Here is a 14,914-nt window from a genome sequence, read left to right as displayed (position 1 = left end):
TTGGTTTTGTTCTCTAGTGTGTCCTCAGGCCTAGGACAGAGCCTGGCACACAGAGGTGCTCTGGAAACTGGGGTGAAGGGACCAGGAGGAGCTGGAACGAATGGCAAGCCAGAGTGACAGAGGAGCTGAGGTCAGGCCCCCTGCGACCTCAGACACTACATGGAGGGGTGAGGTGTCCTCTTGAGGGCGATGGGAGCCACAGCGGTATATAAGCAGAAGAGGTTCGTGGAAAGATCCCCGGTGCCAGCGTCTAGATTAATGTGTTGAGGCCTCCACACCCCATGCTGAGGCCAGCCTGGCGCTCCCCACCCACCCAGGCCCCACCTGCAGGCCACGCACCAGGTAGCTGAGGGCGCTGGCCAGCTGTTGGGCCACTGCCACCTTCCAGGCCACGGGCACATGGCCCTTCTCTCGCCGCAGCCACACGTCCAGGGGCCCGTGCTCCACGTACTCTGTCACCATGATGTCTGCAAAGGCCCAGCCACTGCAGAGGCTGCCCACCTGCCTCTGCCCTCCAGGACACCAGGGACAGGACATGGGGCTGGAGACTGTGGGTGGGGAAGGTGCTGGGGCAGAGATGTGGGGGGCAGCTTGCAAGTGACCCTGGGGTGAAAGGAAATGCAGGACAGAGTGTAGGCAAGGTGGGTGCAGAGTGAGGCAGAGGTGTATGCTGGCATTTGAGTCCAGGCTAGGGCTGGAGAAAGCTGACATGTACATGACAAAGGGGAAGATGCGACGGGGGAACTAGGGGTGGGTGGAGACAGTGGAGGTGCGGAGCTTGAGGCTGGGACATAAGTGGTGAGAGGATCCCACAGGCTTTGGGTGCTCCTGCGGTGTAGACCAGTGCTGGAGGGAAAGCAAGAGGTGGACACGGGATTGAGGACCTGAGGACTACTGGTGGGGGTCACCTGGGACAAGAAGTTTTGAGGTACATGCAGAGTAAGCATAGAGCAGTAAAGTGAAGCAGGGGCTGAGATCTGGGAGGACTGGGGTGCCCAACAGCCCTAGCATGCCAGTGGGGGTCAGAGGGTAGACAGAGGATGGGTAGTAGAGGTGTTAGGTGGTCGATGGAGAGAAGGAGACAGCCAAGAGTCAGGGTGTAGGTCAAGGGTTAGGGTGGAGGTTAAGAGTCAAGGTGTATTCAGGTAGGGACGCAAGGTGGGTGTTGGAATACAATCAGCGGTTGGGGTATAGGTTGAAGGTCAAGGAGTCAGAGATCGAGGTGTGTAGTCAGGGATCATGGTATAGGTCAAGGTGGAGCATGCAGTCCGGGATGAGGACACAGGCTGAGGGTTGGGGTACCACCCGGGTGTGGGTATAAGTGGGGGGTGGTCTGCAAACGGGGGTGGGCGTGGTGGGGCTCACTCACTCTCAGAGCCATACACGCAGATGCCGTGTACGAAGGCCAGGTGCACATGGGAGACCTGGCTCATGAGGCTGGCTGTCTCGTAGAAGGCCTGTGGGGATGGGGCAGGTCAGGTGGCCACGGCCCCCGGCCCCCCCCCGTCCTTCCACCTGGCCCCTGGCTGTGCTCACTCACCAGGGCGATGTCGTGGTGACTAGGGTCTAGCACCTTGAGTACCACTCGGAGCTCCAGCCCAGAGTCCTCACTGGGTGTGGGGGGATCCTCACCGTCCGCCGCGCCCTCCTTGGGGGCTCTTGCCCCCACTCGTAACACGCCCTCATACACATTGGTCCTCGTGCCTTGGCCCAGGTGGGACAGCTGGAGGACCAGAGCACGGAGCGTCTCTGGACGAGCCCTCAGAGCTGCCCCCGCCCCCGTTGCGCCCCTTCTCTGCCCCCCCCCCCCCCCGGGCCCAGAGAACACACCTGGGTGACATCAGCCTGGCAGATCCGGTGGAAGCTGAGCTGGCTGACGTTGGGTGGACTTGTGACAGCCCGGGGCCCCCGCATAATGATGAGGTTGGAGATCTCTGGGGATTGAAGTAACATCCCTGGGGCTGGCAGAGGGGTGGGGCGGGGGAGGTGCCGCCCCCAGCCTCGGCCCCCGTGGCCTACCTCCGGGCCGAGGCAGGCAGCAGCGGCGCAGGGAGAAGCAGTCATCCCCGGCGCGCAGGGAGCAGCCCTGCAGGGCGGCTCGCAGCTCCCGCACGCTGGGGAAGGACCGGTCCCAGCCCTCCAGCCTGAAGACCCCGGCCTGCAGCTCAATGGGGAATTTACGCAGGTGCAAGCGCTGTGTGCCCGGGCTCTGGAGGGTGGCAGGGCAGGGGGGCGGTGAGCAGGGGTCCAGGCAGGGAGCACGGCCAGCCCCAGCCCAGGACCCCCGCCCCAGGCCCACCTGGTCCCGCTGGGCCACCGTCAGGATGAGGCGGTTGAGGTGGCTGGTGCTCCAGTGGATGAGGTAGAGGCCATCCTCAGACCGCAGCTTGGCCAGCACAAAGGGCTCCCTGTAGGGGACAAGGGGGCGCTGTCGGGGAAGCTGGGGGTCCCACTGGACCCACGCCTGGCAACCAGGAAGGACACACAAAACCTGCCCGTAGGGGAGCACTCCTAGCTGCAACATGTGTCAGACCCAGGCATTTACGTGGTGACACTGGGTGTGAACACACACACACACACACACACACACCAATGTAACACCGTCGTGCACAGAAAAATGCAGAGGAGGGAAGAGGCACATGCTCGCATGTGACAACGGTCAGGCAGCGCCACCAACAAGGTAACGTGCACACAGGGACAGGAAACGGCCATCAGATACGGGACGGGAGCACACCTGGCCAGCTGCTCTGACACACAGCTACTGGACAACAATCACAGACACGGCCGCTCACCCAGTGTAACACGGCGGCAGAGGGGGAGCGATGTCCCAGGCCCTGAGGTGACAACCATCATGGGCACAGACAGGCACTGCACGTGATACAGCCACCCGGGCCCAGACACCTACACGTGTGGGGGGTCACGTGCAGCCATCGGCCAAACGTCTGGGTCTCCCCAGAGTTCCTGTGCCGAAACCTAATGGCCAACGTGCTGGAACGAGGAAGCGACTGAGTCAAGAGGGTGGAAGCCCCGTGAGTAGGATCAGTGCCCTTATATAAAGGACTGCGGAGAGCTCGCTCGCTCCTCCCGTGTGAGGACCAGCCGGGGGCCGGCCGTCTGCAGACCCGGAGGTGGGGCTCTCAACCAAACCCTGGACCTGTCTGCCCCTTGAACTTAGACTTCCAGCCTCCAGAATGAGGAGAATTCACTGTCCGCTGTTTCTACATCACCAGCCAATGGTGATGGGCGTCCGGACACATCAGGACTCGGGTGGATGGGGCCTGCAGACCCCTGCCCGGGTGGCCCCCACCTAGCTGTGATGTGGCACCACCACAGCTCCCGAGAGGAGGAATGGCCACTGTACCCTCCTCTAGCGTGGAGACGGGCCAGACCTCGATGCCCGGTCCCGGTGTCACAGGTAGGACAGGGGACAGCCAGGCACAGGTATAATGGCCACACAAGCTAAGTCACATGTCCTGACCCTGCAGCATGCAGGATGGCCACACACACATCTGGGGACCCCTGAAGCCGTGACACTGCACATTCTTAGCTCCACGTGTCTGCACGGAATTGCACAGACCTATAGTGACCAGGACAGACACACACCTGCAGGAGTGCAAACAGGTGTACGTGCGAATGGCCACCAGCCTTTGTGCGACATATGGCACCACAAAAATCACCCATCCCATAGCAGCAAACACAGACAAGGACAGTTGTAAACGCAATCACAATACACAGTCACACGCCATGGGGCTGGTAAACATGCAGACATGCACGGTGACCATCCCAAACCCAGGTACCGTCAGGACATGGCCCACACCACCGCAGACACCCTCTCTCCCCCTACAGCCCCTGGGGTGCATGTCTGCATGCATGTACATGCAAGTACATGCATTCCCACACATGCACACACACAGGTGAACACACGCACACACACAAGTGCGTGCACTCCCACACGGGCACACACTGACATAAATGCACACATACGGAGTGTGAGTGAATACTCACATCCGTGTGTGTATAAACACATGTACACCCCAGCCACACATGCTTGTACACACATGTGCTCACATAGGCACACACACCTATACTCATACATGCAGGCACGCACTCATGAGCACACACGCAGGCATGAATGCTTGCACACATGTGTATACTCTCACACACGGGTGAACACACACACCGTGAATGCACACAAAGATATGAATACACACAAACACACGCACACACCTCTCTCCAGCCTCACCGTCCCTAGAGCTCACAGTCTAGCTGGCAGCCACCCCCTCGCCCCATGTCACCTGTGTGCCTTTCCTAGCACTCACATCAAGGGTCCATGGATACCGTCCTGGATGCTCATCACTAGCCGTGGAGGGGCCACCTCATGGCACAGGTAGTGGCTTGAGTCGGCTGTCAGGCGGAAGTAGCCGTCCACCAGCGACACCCAGGACAGGGCCATAGCCCGGGAAGGCAGGGTCAGCTCCTGCAGGCCGGGGGGACATCAGGCAGGCATCGCGGGCTACAGGTGCCCCCAGCCCCTGCTAGGCCCCCAGCCCCAGGCCCCACCAGGCTCTTGTTGTCCTGACAGTGGATGCTGATGTGGCGTTCCTTGAGCACCACGTGGGTGATATCCTGGAAGTCACAGAAGTAGACCCATGGCTCTTCCTGAGGCCTGTCCACTGGCTGGTCGCCCACCTCTCCGGCCTTGGTTTTCTTCCTAAATGGGTCAGCATGGCGATTCCTGCTGCTGCTGTCGCCTCTGGGACTCTGGAAACCCAGCACATAGGGCAGATGGATGAAGCGGGGTTATGCCTATTTATTTTTATTTTCTTTTAAAGATTTTATTGGGATGCCTGGGTGGCTCAGCGGTTGAGCATCTGCCTTCGGCTCAGGGCGTGATCCCAGGATCAGAGATCGAGTCCCACGTCAGGTTCCCCGCAGGGAGCCTGCTTCTCCCTCTGCCTGTGTCTCTGCCTCTCTCTCTCTCTCTCTCTCTCTCTCTCTCTCTCTCATAGATAAAATCTTTTTATTTTATTATTTTTTTATTTTTAAAGATTTTATCTATTTATGCATGAGAGACACAGAGAAAGAGAGGCAGAGACACAGGCAGAGGGAGAAGCAGGCTCCCTGCGGGGAACCCGACATGGGACTCGATCCCACGACCTCAGGATCACGCCCTGGGCTGAAGGCAGACGCTCAACCGCTGAGCCACCCAGGCATCCCAAGGTTCTGCCTGTTTAGTCTCCTACACATTCTCTCTGCGGGGAGAGGCAGGAGCCGGAGAGGCCAGGGATACCCCTCAGGCACCCTCCTTTGAGCACCAGTATCATAGATGGAATGGGGACCCTCCCCCAAGGGATACACATGCCAGAAGCCAGAACCTCAGGGAGAAAGAGAGGAAGAGCCGGACCCTCACACCTCGATACAGACCCTCACACCTCGATACCAGACAGGGGATCCTCACAGGTACAGACCCCAGAAATGAGGTCCCCAGGGGGTAGACAGAGCCGGAGGGCACTCCCCAGAAAACCATCCCAGGGGATAGACAGACACACCCCAGAGCCATGCGGGGGAAGGGTGCACGGCAGCCACCCTCGGAGGCCAAGGCGGAGGTAGAGCAGGAGCCCCAGCCCAACCTGGACGCCCAGGTGCACCCTGCTCACCTCTGCCTGTACCGGCCGCCACTGGATGCCACCAGTGCCTGTCACCAGCACCTCATGAGTGGGGGGTCCGGTGGCCAGCTCAGGCTCTGGAGGGGCCTGCCCGCTGTCCCGGATGTAGCAGGACTCCCCCACGGCCTGGGCCAGGAGCTCCAGGTGGCACACAGGCACGCGCTCCGTGCCGAAGCGGGGCGCCAGCTGCTCGAGCGTGGCCAGGTATTTGACCATGATGACCTGCTGCGAGATGTGGCCCGGCTGGAAGGCCCGCACGAACCTGCGGAAGATGCTCCGCAGACGCAGCCGGGTCAACGCATTGTGCCGCCGGATCTGCAGCCGGAAGGAGCGTGGAATGCAGTCCTTGAAGCTGGGGGGCAACCAGGAAGGGCTGGTCAGGAGCCCGGGTTGCAGGCCCAGCTGGGTGACACTGGGCAAGTGGCTTAACCTCTCCGAACCCCAGCTGCCTCGTCTAGCAAACAGGCAGGCTGTCACGCAGGTGGAAAGAGAACACGATAAAGGTCTGGCATAGGGAGGCTGGGTGGGGTCAGAAATCCGGAGGAGACAGGGTGGCTAAAATTCCAGCTGTGGGACAACTTCCTGAGGCTCTAAAGGGCCCTGTCTTCTCACCTGCAAGGTGGGATCAGAGAGGGCGCACCTCCAGGGCTGAGATAATCAGGGCTGCCGACTGGCAGGACTACGTGACCGTCGGGGGCTGTTATTGCTGGAGAAGTCACTGTTGCTTTTATCACCAGTGTTAGGATTATCTACAAAAGGCCCCTCTGCCCCTCACAAAGCCCTGGCCCTCACCCCTTTTCTCTCTGCCTGTCTGGCATCTGACCGCCAGGATATCTCGCTCAGAGAACAGATTTCTCCCGGTCCCAAGCCCTCTCTCCTACCCCTTGACCAGAGGGATCCTAAAACTCAAGGTATTACCTGCCTCTTAACCCCACTTCCAATTTTCCTTGGGCTCCCTACAGCCCCCTGACTAGAGCCTGGTCGACTCTGGCTCTCCGGCCCTGGTATTCCAAATTCAGGTCCCCCCAAAAACGTAGTCTCCATCTGGATAAAGCTGACTCAACCTTCAGGTCTTAGCAGAAATGTCACCTCCCCAGGAAGCATTCTCTGACATCCAGGCTAGAGAGGGTACCAGCACCCTGGACTTGACTGTCCCAGCCCGAGTCTTTCAGAGTATAACACATCAGGGATGCTTTAAGGAGAACTGCTGGTCCTCAAAGATCCGTTTCTCCCACTGCCTCCTGCAGGCAGTGTACCCTGATTGCCATGCCCTCACAGCAATGGCGGTGCACACAGCTGGCTCCCAGCTCCCCATACTCCTGTGTCCTTCCCTCCCTAGAATCCTGTGGAATTTTCCAAGCTCACTCTGCTCTAGCCACACATCCTTCCACACATCAGGCCTCAGGACCTTTGCACTGGCTGTCCCCTATATCTGGAATGCTCTTCTCCCAGACACTCAGAAGCCTCCCACCTTCATTTCCTTCACACCTTTGAATTTGAATGCTCAGTGAGGAAATCCCAGACTGCCCCGTTTTAAACTGTACACCCCTCACTCTCTGACATGCTCCTTCTTCCTTTCCTGTTTAATGCTCCCCCTTCGCATTTATCACCGTCAGAAACACTGAACCTTTCACTTTTGTATTCTGTTTAATGCCTGTCTCCTTCACCAGATGTGAGCTCCAGACGGGCTGTGATTTTTGTCTGGCTTGTTCACCGTTGTGGCCTCAACGCCAGCATACAGCAGGTACTGGCTAAGTGCTGAAGGAAGATATGGCAGTAGGGGAGGCCTCCCGTGGCTCCCAGGTACCTGTCCCCGCCCCATCCCCAGACACCTGATCTTCTTGGCCACCTTCTCCAGGGGGATGCCATGGGAGAGAGCAAGGTGGCAGAGGTGCAGAAAGGCCATGCCCAGACTCTCGTTCTTAAAATGGTGGATCTCCTCCTCGCTCGACAGATCCCACAGTGACGCCACGTCATTCACAAACTCATGCTTGCCCTGGGGAGGGGGGAATCAGGCAGAAAGGGCGGCATGAGAACCCGTTCACTCCCCAGCTCTGTCCTCTTGGGGGAGGGGAGGGAACCCCCATTTTCACGTGTGCCTCCTATGTCCAACCCTCGGCCTGTGGCAGACATCACTAATTGATCATAGCACTCTCTCCCCCACAATCCTGTGTCTCAGAATCCTCTGGTTCAGGCAGCCAAAGGATCAGAGATGGCATGAGTTGAAATCTGTTTACCTTAGTGAACTGGGGAGAGGTGTGGGGCTCCTCAACTAAGTCCCTCACAAATTGTCCCGCTTCCCCCGCCCTACACACACCTGCTCAAAGAGGTATTCAAAGGAGGCTGGGTCCAGTAGCTGCACCCCCTGCTCTGCTTGTTCTGAGGAGGACTTGGTCCCTGTGGGCCCACAGCGGTACACAGCCGGCTCCTGAGAATTTGTGCCATGCCAGTTCCGGAAATAAAACCTGCAAGAGGGGAGGCAGAGGTCACAGCTGGGGCTTCGCATGGACTCAGACCAGCTCCAGGAAGGTGGGGTGCAGGGGAGCAAGGGGACAGAATAAAAGTGGACAAGGCGGGGATCCCTGGGTGGCTCAGTGGTTTGGCGCCTGCCTTTGGCCCAGGTTGTGATCCTGGAGACCCGGGATTGAGTCCTGCGTCGGGCTCCTTGCATGGAGCCTGCTTCTCCCTCTGCCTGTGTCGATCTCTCTCTCTCTCTCTCTCTCTCTGTCTCTCATGAATAAATGAATAAAATCTTAAAAAAAAAAAAAAGCGGACAAGGCTTCCAAGGGGCCATGACCCACCTCATGCGGAAGTACAGGGTCAGGTTCATGTCTCCGGAGACCTCCAAGATGTGGTTTGGAGGCAGCCAGACCTGGGCCTCGGCATCGAAGAGAGCAAAGAGATTGAAGCAGGATGGAGTAATGCCTGGAACAGGGGAGAAAGGTCAGGAGGCTGCATCTGCTGCCATCTGCCTTGTCGACCCCCAGACCTGCTGTTTCCCCTCCCAGGTCCTCCCTCCCTTTGCAGCTGGGAGGGGGCCATAGACTGGTTTCTGGCCAATGGGATGTTGGCAAAAGGGGTATGCAGATTTCTGGGCCTGGAAATAAACTCTCCTGCAATCTCCTCTGCCTCCCGGATGTTGGAGACGCCATGTGCCAAAGCCACAAGACAGAGGTGAATCATCTGACCTGCATTAGATTTTAGGTAAGCCTTCATTGTCTCGACCCAAGAAAATTTGGGAGGCTGCTTGTTACTGCAGCAAGAACCTACCTTAGACCAACCAACCCAAGTCTACAGACTGCTGGCAGGTGCCTAGTCTCTCTCTGAACTCCAATCCTGGAGGAATATCCAACCCTCCTGGCTGTCTCCCCCTGGACATCACAGCCCCCTTAGACGTGCCTTGTTCCAAAGAGACCTCATCCCATGTTCCCAAACCTGCCACTTGCCTGCTTGGTTCTTTAAGCTATGACTTGGTTCTTGTCCTCAACTTCACCCAAAACCCCATCAATTCAGTCACTAGGCCTGCTCTTCCTGCTCCTCCATCTCTGGGATCCTTCAGATCCAAAGCCCAATCCTAATCCAGCCTCCAGACTTGCTGTCATTCCCTATACCGGCCACCCAAGGCATCCTTTTTATGCAAATCACTTGAAAATTTTATCTAAGATAGTTCATTCAGAATAATTTATCATTGGGGCACCTGAGTAGCTCAGTGGTTGAGCATCTGCCTTTGGCTCAGGTTGTGATCCCGGGGTTCTGGGATCAAGTCCCACAGGGAGCCTGCTTCTCCCTCTGCCTAGATCTCTGCCTCTTTCTGTGTCATTCATGAATAAATAAATAAATAAAATCTTAAAAAAAAAAAGAATAATTTATCATCACCAAAGTACAAACTTGACCTTGCCGACATCCTCCTCCTCTTCCTTCCCACAAAGAGGTAACCATACTCCTGAATGAGACTTTATTCCCATATCCTCTAGTTTCAATGTTATGAACTCTAAATGCAGTATTACACAATAAGTGTCCTTCTACAGTTTCTTTTTTCATGTTACAACAGGTTTTAAAACTTCACACACAAGGGATACCTGGCTGGCTCAGTTGGTAGAGCATGTGACTCTTGATCTTAGGGTTGTGAGTTCAAGCCCCACGTTTAAAGTAGAGATTACTGGGATCCCTGGGTGGCGCAGCGGTTTAGCGCCTGTCTTTGGCCCAGGGCACGATCCTGGAGACCCGGGATCAAATCCCACATCGGGCTCCCGGTACATGGAGCCTGCTTCTCCTGCCTGTGTCTCTGCCTCTCTCTCTCTCTCTCTCTCTCTCTCTCTCTCTCTCTGTGTATGTGTGACTATCATAAATAAATAAAAATTTTAAAAAATTTATTAGAGATTATTATTTTTTAAAGATTTTATTTATTCATGAGAGAAAGAGAGAGAGAGGCAGAGACACAGGCAGGGGGAGAAGCAGACTCCATGTAGGGAGCCTGATGCAGGACTTGATCCCAGGACCCCAGGATCACGCCCTGGGCCAAAGGCAGGCACCAAGCTTCTGAGCCACCCAGGGATCCCCAAAAGTAGAGATTACTGTAAAAAAAAAAAGTTAAAATTGGGACGCCTGGGTGGCTCAGCACCTGCCTGCCTCAGCTCAGCTCCCTGCATGGAGCCTACCATGAATAAATAAATAAATATATAAATTTATATATGTGTGTCTCTCATGAATAAATATATAAAATCTTTTTTTTTTTAAGATTTTATTTACTTATTCATGAGAGAGAGAGAGAGGCAGAGACACAGGCAGAGGGAGAAGCAGGCTCCATGCAGGGAGCCTGATGAGGGACTCGATCCCGGGACTCCAGGATCATGCCCTGGGCCAAGGCAGGCACTGAACCACTGAGCCACCCAGGGATCCCCTAAATATATAAAATCTTAAAAAAAAAAAAGTTAAAATTAAAAAACACAAAGCTTCATACAATATGGGTAACTTCAGTGAAATTCCTTTTTTCCTGACTATATAGCTTTCCAGCATTCACCCTTACTGTAATTTGTGCATTCTCCTGTAGAGTACTTTGAGATGGTCTCCCGTTTTTCACTAAGATAAATGAAGCAGGGGCAACTGGGCGACTCAGTAGGTTGAGCGTCTGCTTTTGGTTCAGGTCATGATCTCCAGGTCCTGGGATTGAGCCCCACATCATCATCATCATCATCATCATCATCATCATCATCGAGCTTCCTGCTCAGCAGGGAGTCTGCTTCTCTCTCTCTCTCTCCCCCTCTACCCATTCCTTACTTGTTTTCCTCTCTCTCTCTCTCAAATAAATTAAAATCTTTTATTGATTTTTTAAAATATTTTATTTATTTATTCATAGAGACAGAGAGAGAGGCAGAGACACAGGCAGAGGGAGAAGCAGGCTCCATGCAGGGAGCCCGACGTGGGACTCGATCCAGGGTCTCCAGGATCATGCCCTGGGCTGCAGGCGGCGCTAAACCGCTGCGCCATCGGGGCTGCCCCAAATTAAAATCTTTTAAAGACAAACAAACAAAAACTAAGATACATGAAGCAGCTCTGAACATTCTTGATGGTGTCTCCTAGAACACATGAGCTGAGTGTCCAGTGCATATCTAGGTCTGGAACTGTGAACTGTGGGGCCTCAGGGAATGTATGTTTCAACTCTATTGGATGATGCCAATCACTTTCCAAAGTTGCTGTGTCCAAGTGTACTGCCTCCCAGAGAAGGAGAATGCCTCCTTGAGAGACAACTTCCTAAAGGACCAATCTACCTGTTTCACTCTGGCTTAAACATTCCATGGTTCCCTACGGCCCCATGAGAAAGCCCAACCCCCTCAGCACACAATAACTATGACTTGGGGGCGCCTGGGTGGCTCAGTCCTTTAAACATGTGACTCTTGATTTAGGCTCAGGTCACAATCTCAGGGTCCTGAGATGCAGCCCCATGTCAGACTTTGCGCTCAGCGGGGCATCTGCTTGGGATCCTCTCTCTCCCCCTGCCCCTCCCCCTTCACTAAAATAAATACATCTTTAAAAGAACAAAACAAAAAAAAAGTGTAACTATGCCTTGGGCCTCTGGCAATTATGCTCCACTTTCAATTGCTACTTCCCTTTTCAAATTCTTGAAACCGACACTCCAGTTAGTTTTCAAGTCTTTTGCTTCCTCAAACAGATTAGGCTGTCTGGGACCTTTGCACACACTGCTCCTTCTGCTGGACACCTGTCTGAGCTCCTGAAGAATCAGCTACCAATGGGAAAGTACAAGGTGTGGTAGCAATCCACCATGAGGCCTCCATCCAGTTGTGGGGAAGGCGGCCTGAGAGGATTTCCTGGGGGAAGGGGCATATAAGCAATATCCAGTCGGACACACCTTCTCCTCCTCTGGAAGAAGAAACTATACTTTTGGAACCTCTACTACAGCCTCTCTCAGCCATTCCATAGTTCTTACTGGTCTCAGGAGAAAGCATAAACTCCTCTTTGGCATTGAAGGCACCGTAAGATCTGGCCCTGGCTGACCTTCCCTGCAACTCCTACCTGGAGGTCACTGCCACCCGGGTCTTCTGCTCCCAGCCTCACCCACCACAGTCTCTTCCCCGCACAGCAACCAGACAGCATCAGTGATGCCTGAGTCCAGTCACATCCATCCTTTGCTCACAGTCCTCTGTGGCTCCCACCTGACTGGGGAGTAAAATCCCAAGTCCTCCCTGAGGTCCTGCTCAACCTGCCCCATCGCCTCCCTGCTCTCACTTACTCCTGTCTCCCCTTCACTCACTCTGCTCCAGCCACCTGGACCTCCTTGCTATGCCTGGGCAACTTCCCCCCCTTAGGGCTTTGCACCTGCTGTTCCCTCTGCTAGGTATCATCTCACCCCAGATATCCCTGTGGCTCTCCCCCTTATCTCCTGAATTCTTTTTTAAGCAATCTCTACATCCAACATGGGGCTTGAACTCATGACCCTGAGATCGAGTCACATGCCCTACCAACTGGGCCAGCCAGGTGCCCCTCTCCTGAATGCTTAATTTTTCTCCATTATCTATCTCTGCTCTCCCACATAGTTTTCTTCTTCTTTTTTAAGATTTTATTTATTCATGAGAGACACAGAGATAGAGAGGCAGAGACACAGGCAGAGGGTCCATGCAGGAAGCCCGATGTGTGACTCGATCCCAGGAATCTGATCATGACCTGAGCCAAAGGCAGATGCTCAACCACTGAGCCTCCCAGCCGTCCCTCTCTCCTGAATTTTTAATTTTTCTCCATCATCTACCTCTGCTCTCCCACAGAGTTTTCTTCTTCTTCTTCTTTAAGATTTTATTTATTTATTTAAGAAAGAGCAAGTGAGTGAGCACAAGTTGGGGGCAGAGGGAGAAGCAGACTTCCCACTGAGCAGGGAGCCTGATGTGGGGCTTGATCCCAAGACCCCGGGATCATGACCTGAGCCGAAGGCAGACACCCAACTGACTGAGCCACCCAGGTGCCCCTGCCACAGTTTTCTTATTTATTGTGTTTCTTGCTGATTTTCCTACTGGAATATAAGCTCTACAAAGGCAGCAATTTGGGACTGGCGCACTGTAGTTGTTCACTCGATGTCTGCTGAATGAACAGGCGGACAGACGGACAGATAGATGGGCAGGCCCAGCTGCTGTCAGCACCTCCACCCCTGCCATGGGGCTGATGCCCCAGACTCACCGACTTTGTGTGCAATGTGGATGCAGACATCCTCTGCGGTCAGTGTGGCCTCGCTGAAGGTGACCCATGGGTCCCCGCCACCAGGGCCAGCCCAGTGCAGAAGGACCTTCAGGCCTCCCCTGGTGGCCAGGGGCTGAGCTTCATCGCCATCAGGCCTGCTGTCCCTGGTGGTGGCACCCGAATGGCACAGAGGCATGCTTTTGACAGCTGGCTTGGCTGGGAAAAGATAGGCCATCAGCCCCCAGGTGTTAGGCCTGAGGGGAAGATTCTAGAAACTCCTCACTGTGTGACCTTAGGCACCCAATTCCCTTCCCTGAGCCTGTTTCTACATGTTTGATGGAGTTAGGATACAATCCACACCTGTTAGATCTGTCATGAATGACACTGAACCCCTTTACTCGACAAAGCTGCACCAATAGTAAAACCTGCTTTGAACCCACCTTCCCCAAACCACCAGGCAGGCACGTGTGGTCAGACAGACCAGGGGACGAATCTTGGCTCTCCCCGTGTCAACTCAGGCAAGTCACTTAGCCGCACTGGGCCTCAGTTTCCCCGTTGGAAAATGAAGATGCTGAGAGCATTGCCACGCAAAGAAGGCTGTGACATCCCCACAGCACAGCCCTTAATGCAGGCATGAAAAAAATAACAAATATGACAAAAACAAAAATAAAATCATCACTATCGATTCCATTGTCCTGATGGTCTTTCTCTTGCAGGGCAAGATTCCTGCCTCCCACATCTTCCCCAACGAGTGACCCCAGGCCCTGCTGACTCACCCGCGCCTAGGAGGGGTTGTGTTTCCACTCTCCCCTCAATCCAGCTGTGGGACTTTTCCAGAGCCAGGCCCAGGGCTCAGGCCTCCATGATCTCCAGTTTTAAGATAAACAGTGATGGGAAGAAGAGAATGTCGTCATGCACAAGGTCAGATTCCTCAGGAATCAGCTCCCCTCTGAGTGTTTCCTCGTCTGGAAAGTAGGCGTATAGCAAGCAGTCTCTCCCTCAAAGGGGCGTTGGGAGGATTCAGTAAGACGAGGCAGGGAGAGCGCTCAGCTCGGGTCTGGCGTGCAGTAGCTACTTTGTTAGGTTTTCGCTATTTTTATATGTTAGCATTTGAGAAAATACTGTGGGGATGGGATTGGGGGGGTGCCCATTTCCTCCTTCCTTCTCCGCTGGGTGCAGAGCCAGCTTTGCAGTTGCAGTAGGAGCGACGTCTGCACCCAGGAGGCCAGCACCAACCCCACCCGAAACACCCCCCCAAAACCTCGAAACCTCGCTCGCAGGGGGCAGGAGCGGCAGCCGCGAGGCGCACCCACCAGGCATCGACCAGTCACGAGGCAGCGGGTGTTCCTATCCACCCCTGCCAAGCGCACCTCCCGCCGGCCGCTTCCCTCCAGGGGACTTCCCGGGGGTTCCAGGCTCACCCTTTTCCCCCCGGGCCTCTGGCTCGAACCTGGGACCCCGCCCCGCAGTCGCGGGCAGCCACCGCCAAATCGCCGCCGTGACGCCGCCTCCCATTGGCCGCCTGAAGAAGCCCTGTCGCCCGAAACCATTGGGCCTTTCGTTAC

The 14,914-nt window shown here is 55.2% G+C and overlaps 1 protein-coding gene across 13 annotated transcripts in view; it reads right to left on the bottom strand.

Moving 5' to 3' along the window:
• TYK2 (tyrosine kinase 2) overlaps nt 1–14,914 on the bottom strand; it is a 22,075-nt gene extending 7,161 nt beyond the window's left edge. The window contains exons 1-16 of one of the 13 annotated variants that reach the window (XM_072787308.1): nt 14,771–14,914; nt 14,126–14,314; nt 13,790–13,970; nt 13,350–13,565; nt 8,468–8,591; nt 7,984–8,131; nt 7,499–7,662; nt 5,658–6,018; nt 4,561–4,761; nt 4,320–4,477; nt 2,300–2,408; nt 2,020–2,209; nt 1,831–1,934; nt 1,541–1,723; nt 1,370–1,457; nt 340–467 (exon numbers count right to left, since the gene is read on the bottom strand). In XM_072787308.1, the coding sequence (XP_072643409.1) occupies nt 340–467; nt 1,370–1,457; nt 1,541–1,723; nt 1,831–1,934; nt 2,020–2,209; nt 2,300–2,408; nt 4,320–4,477; nt 4,561–4,761; nt 5,658–6,018; nt 7,499–7,662; nt 7,984–8,131; nt 8,468–8,591; nt 13,350–13,545 (2,154 nt within the window). In that variant the 5' untranslated portion in view covers nt 13,546–13,565; nt 13,790–13,970; nt 14,126–14,314; nt 14,771–14,914. Of the gene's footprint in view, nt 1–339; nt 468–1,369; nt 1,458–1,540; nt 1,724–1,830; nt 1,935–2,019; nt 2,210–2,299; nt 2,409–4,319; nt 4,478–4,560; nt 4,762–5,657; nt 6,019–7,498; nt 7,663–7,983; nt 8,132–8,467; nt 8,592–13,349; nt 13,566–13,789; nt 13,971–14,125 lie in introns of all 13 variants that reach the window. The other 12 variants (XM_072787312.1, XM_072787310.1, XM_072787313.1 and 9 more) reach the window with 12 other exon arrangements.

This window comes from Canis lupus, chromosome 19, assembly GCF_048164855.1.
Source record: "Canis lupus baileyi chromosome 19, mCanLup2.hap1, whole genome shotgun sequence".
NCBI classification, from domain to species: Eukaryota; Metazoa; Chordata; class Mammalia; order Carnivora; family Canidae; genus Canis; species Canis lupus.
This window is presented reverse-complemented; position numbering and strand designations above follow the sequence as displayed.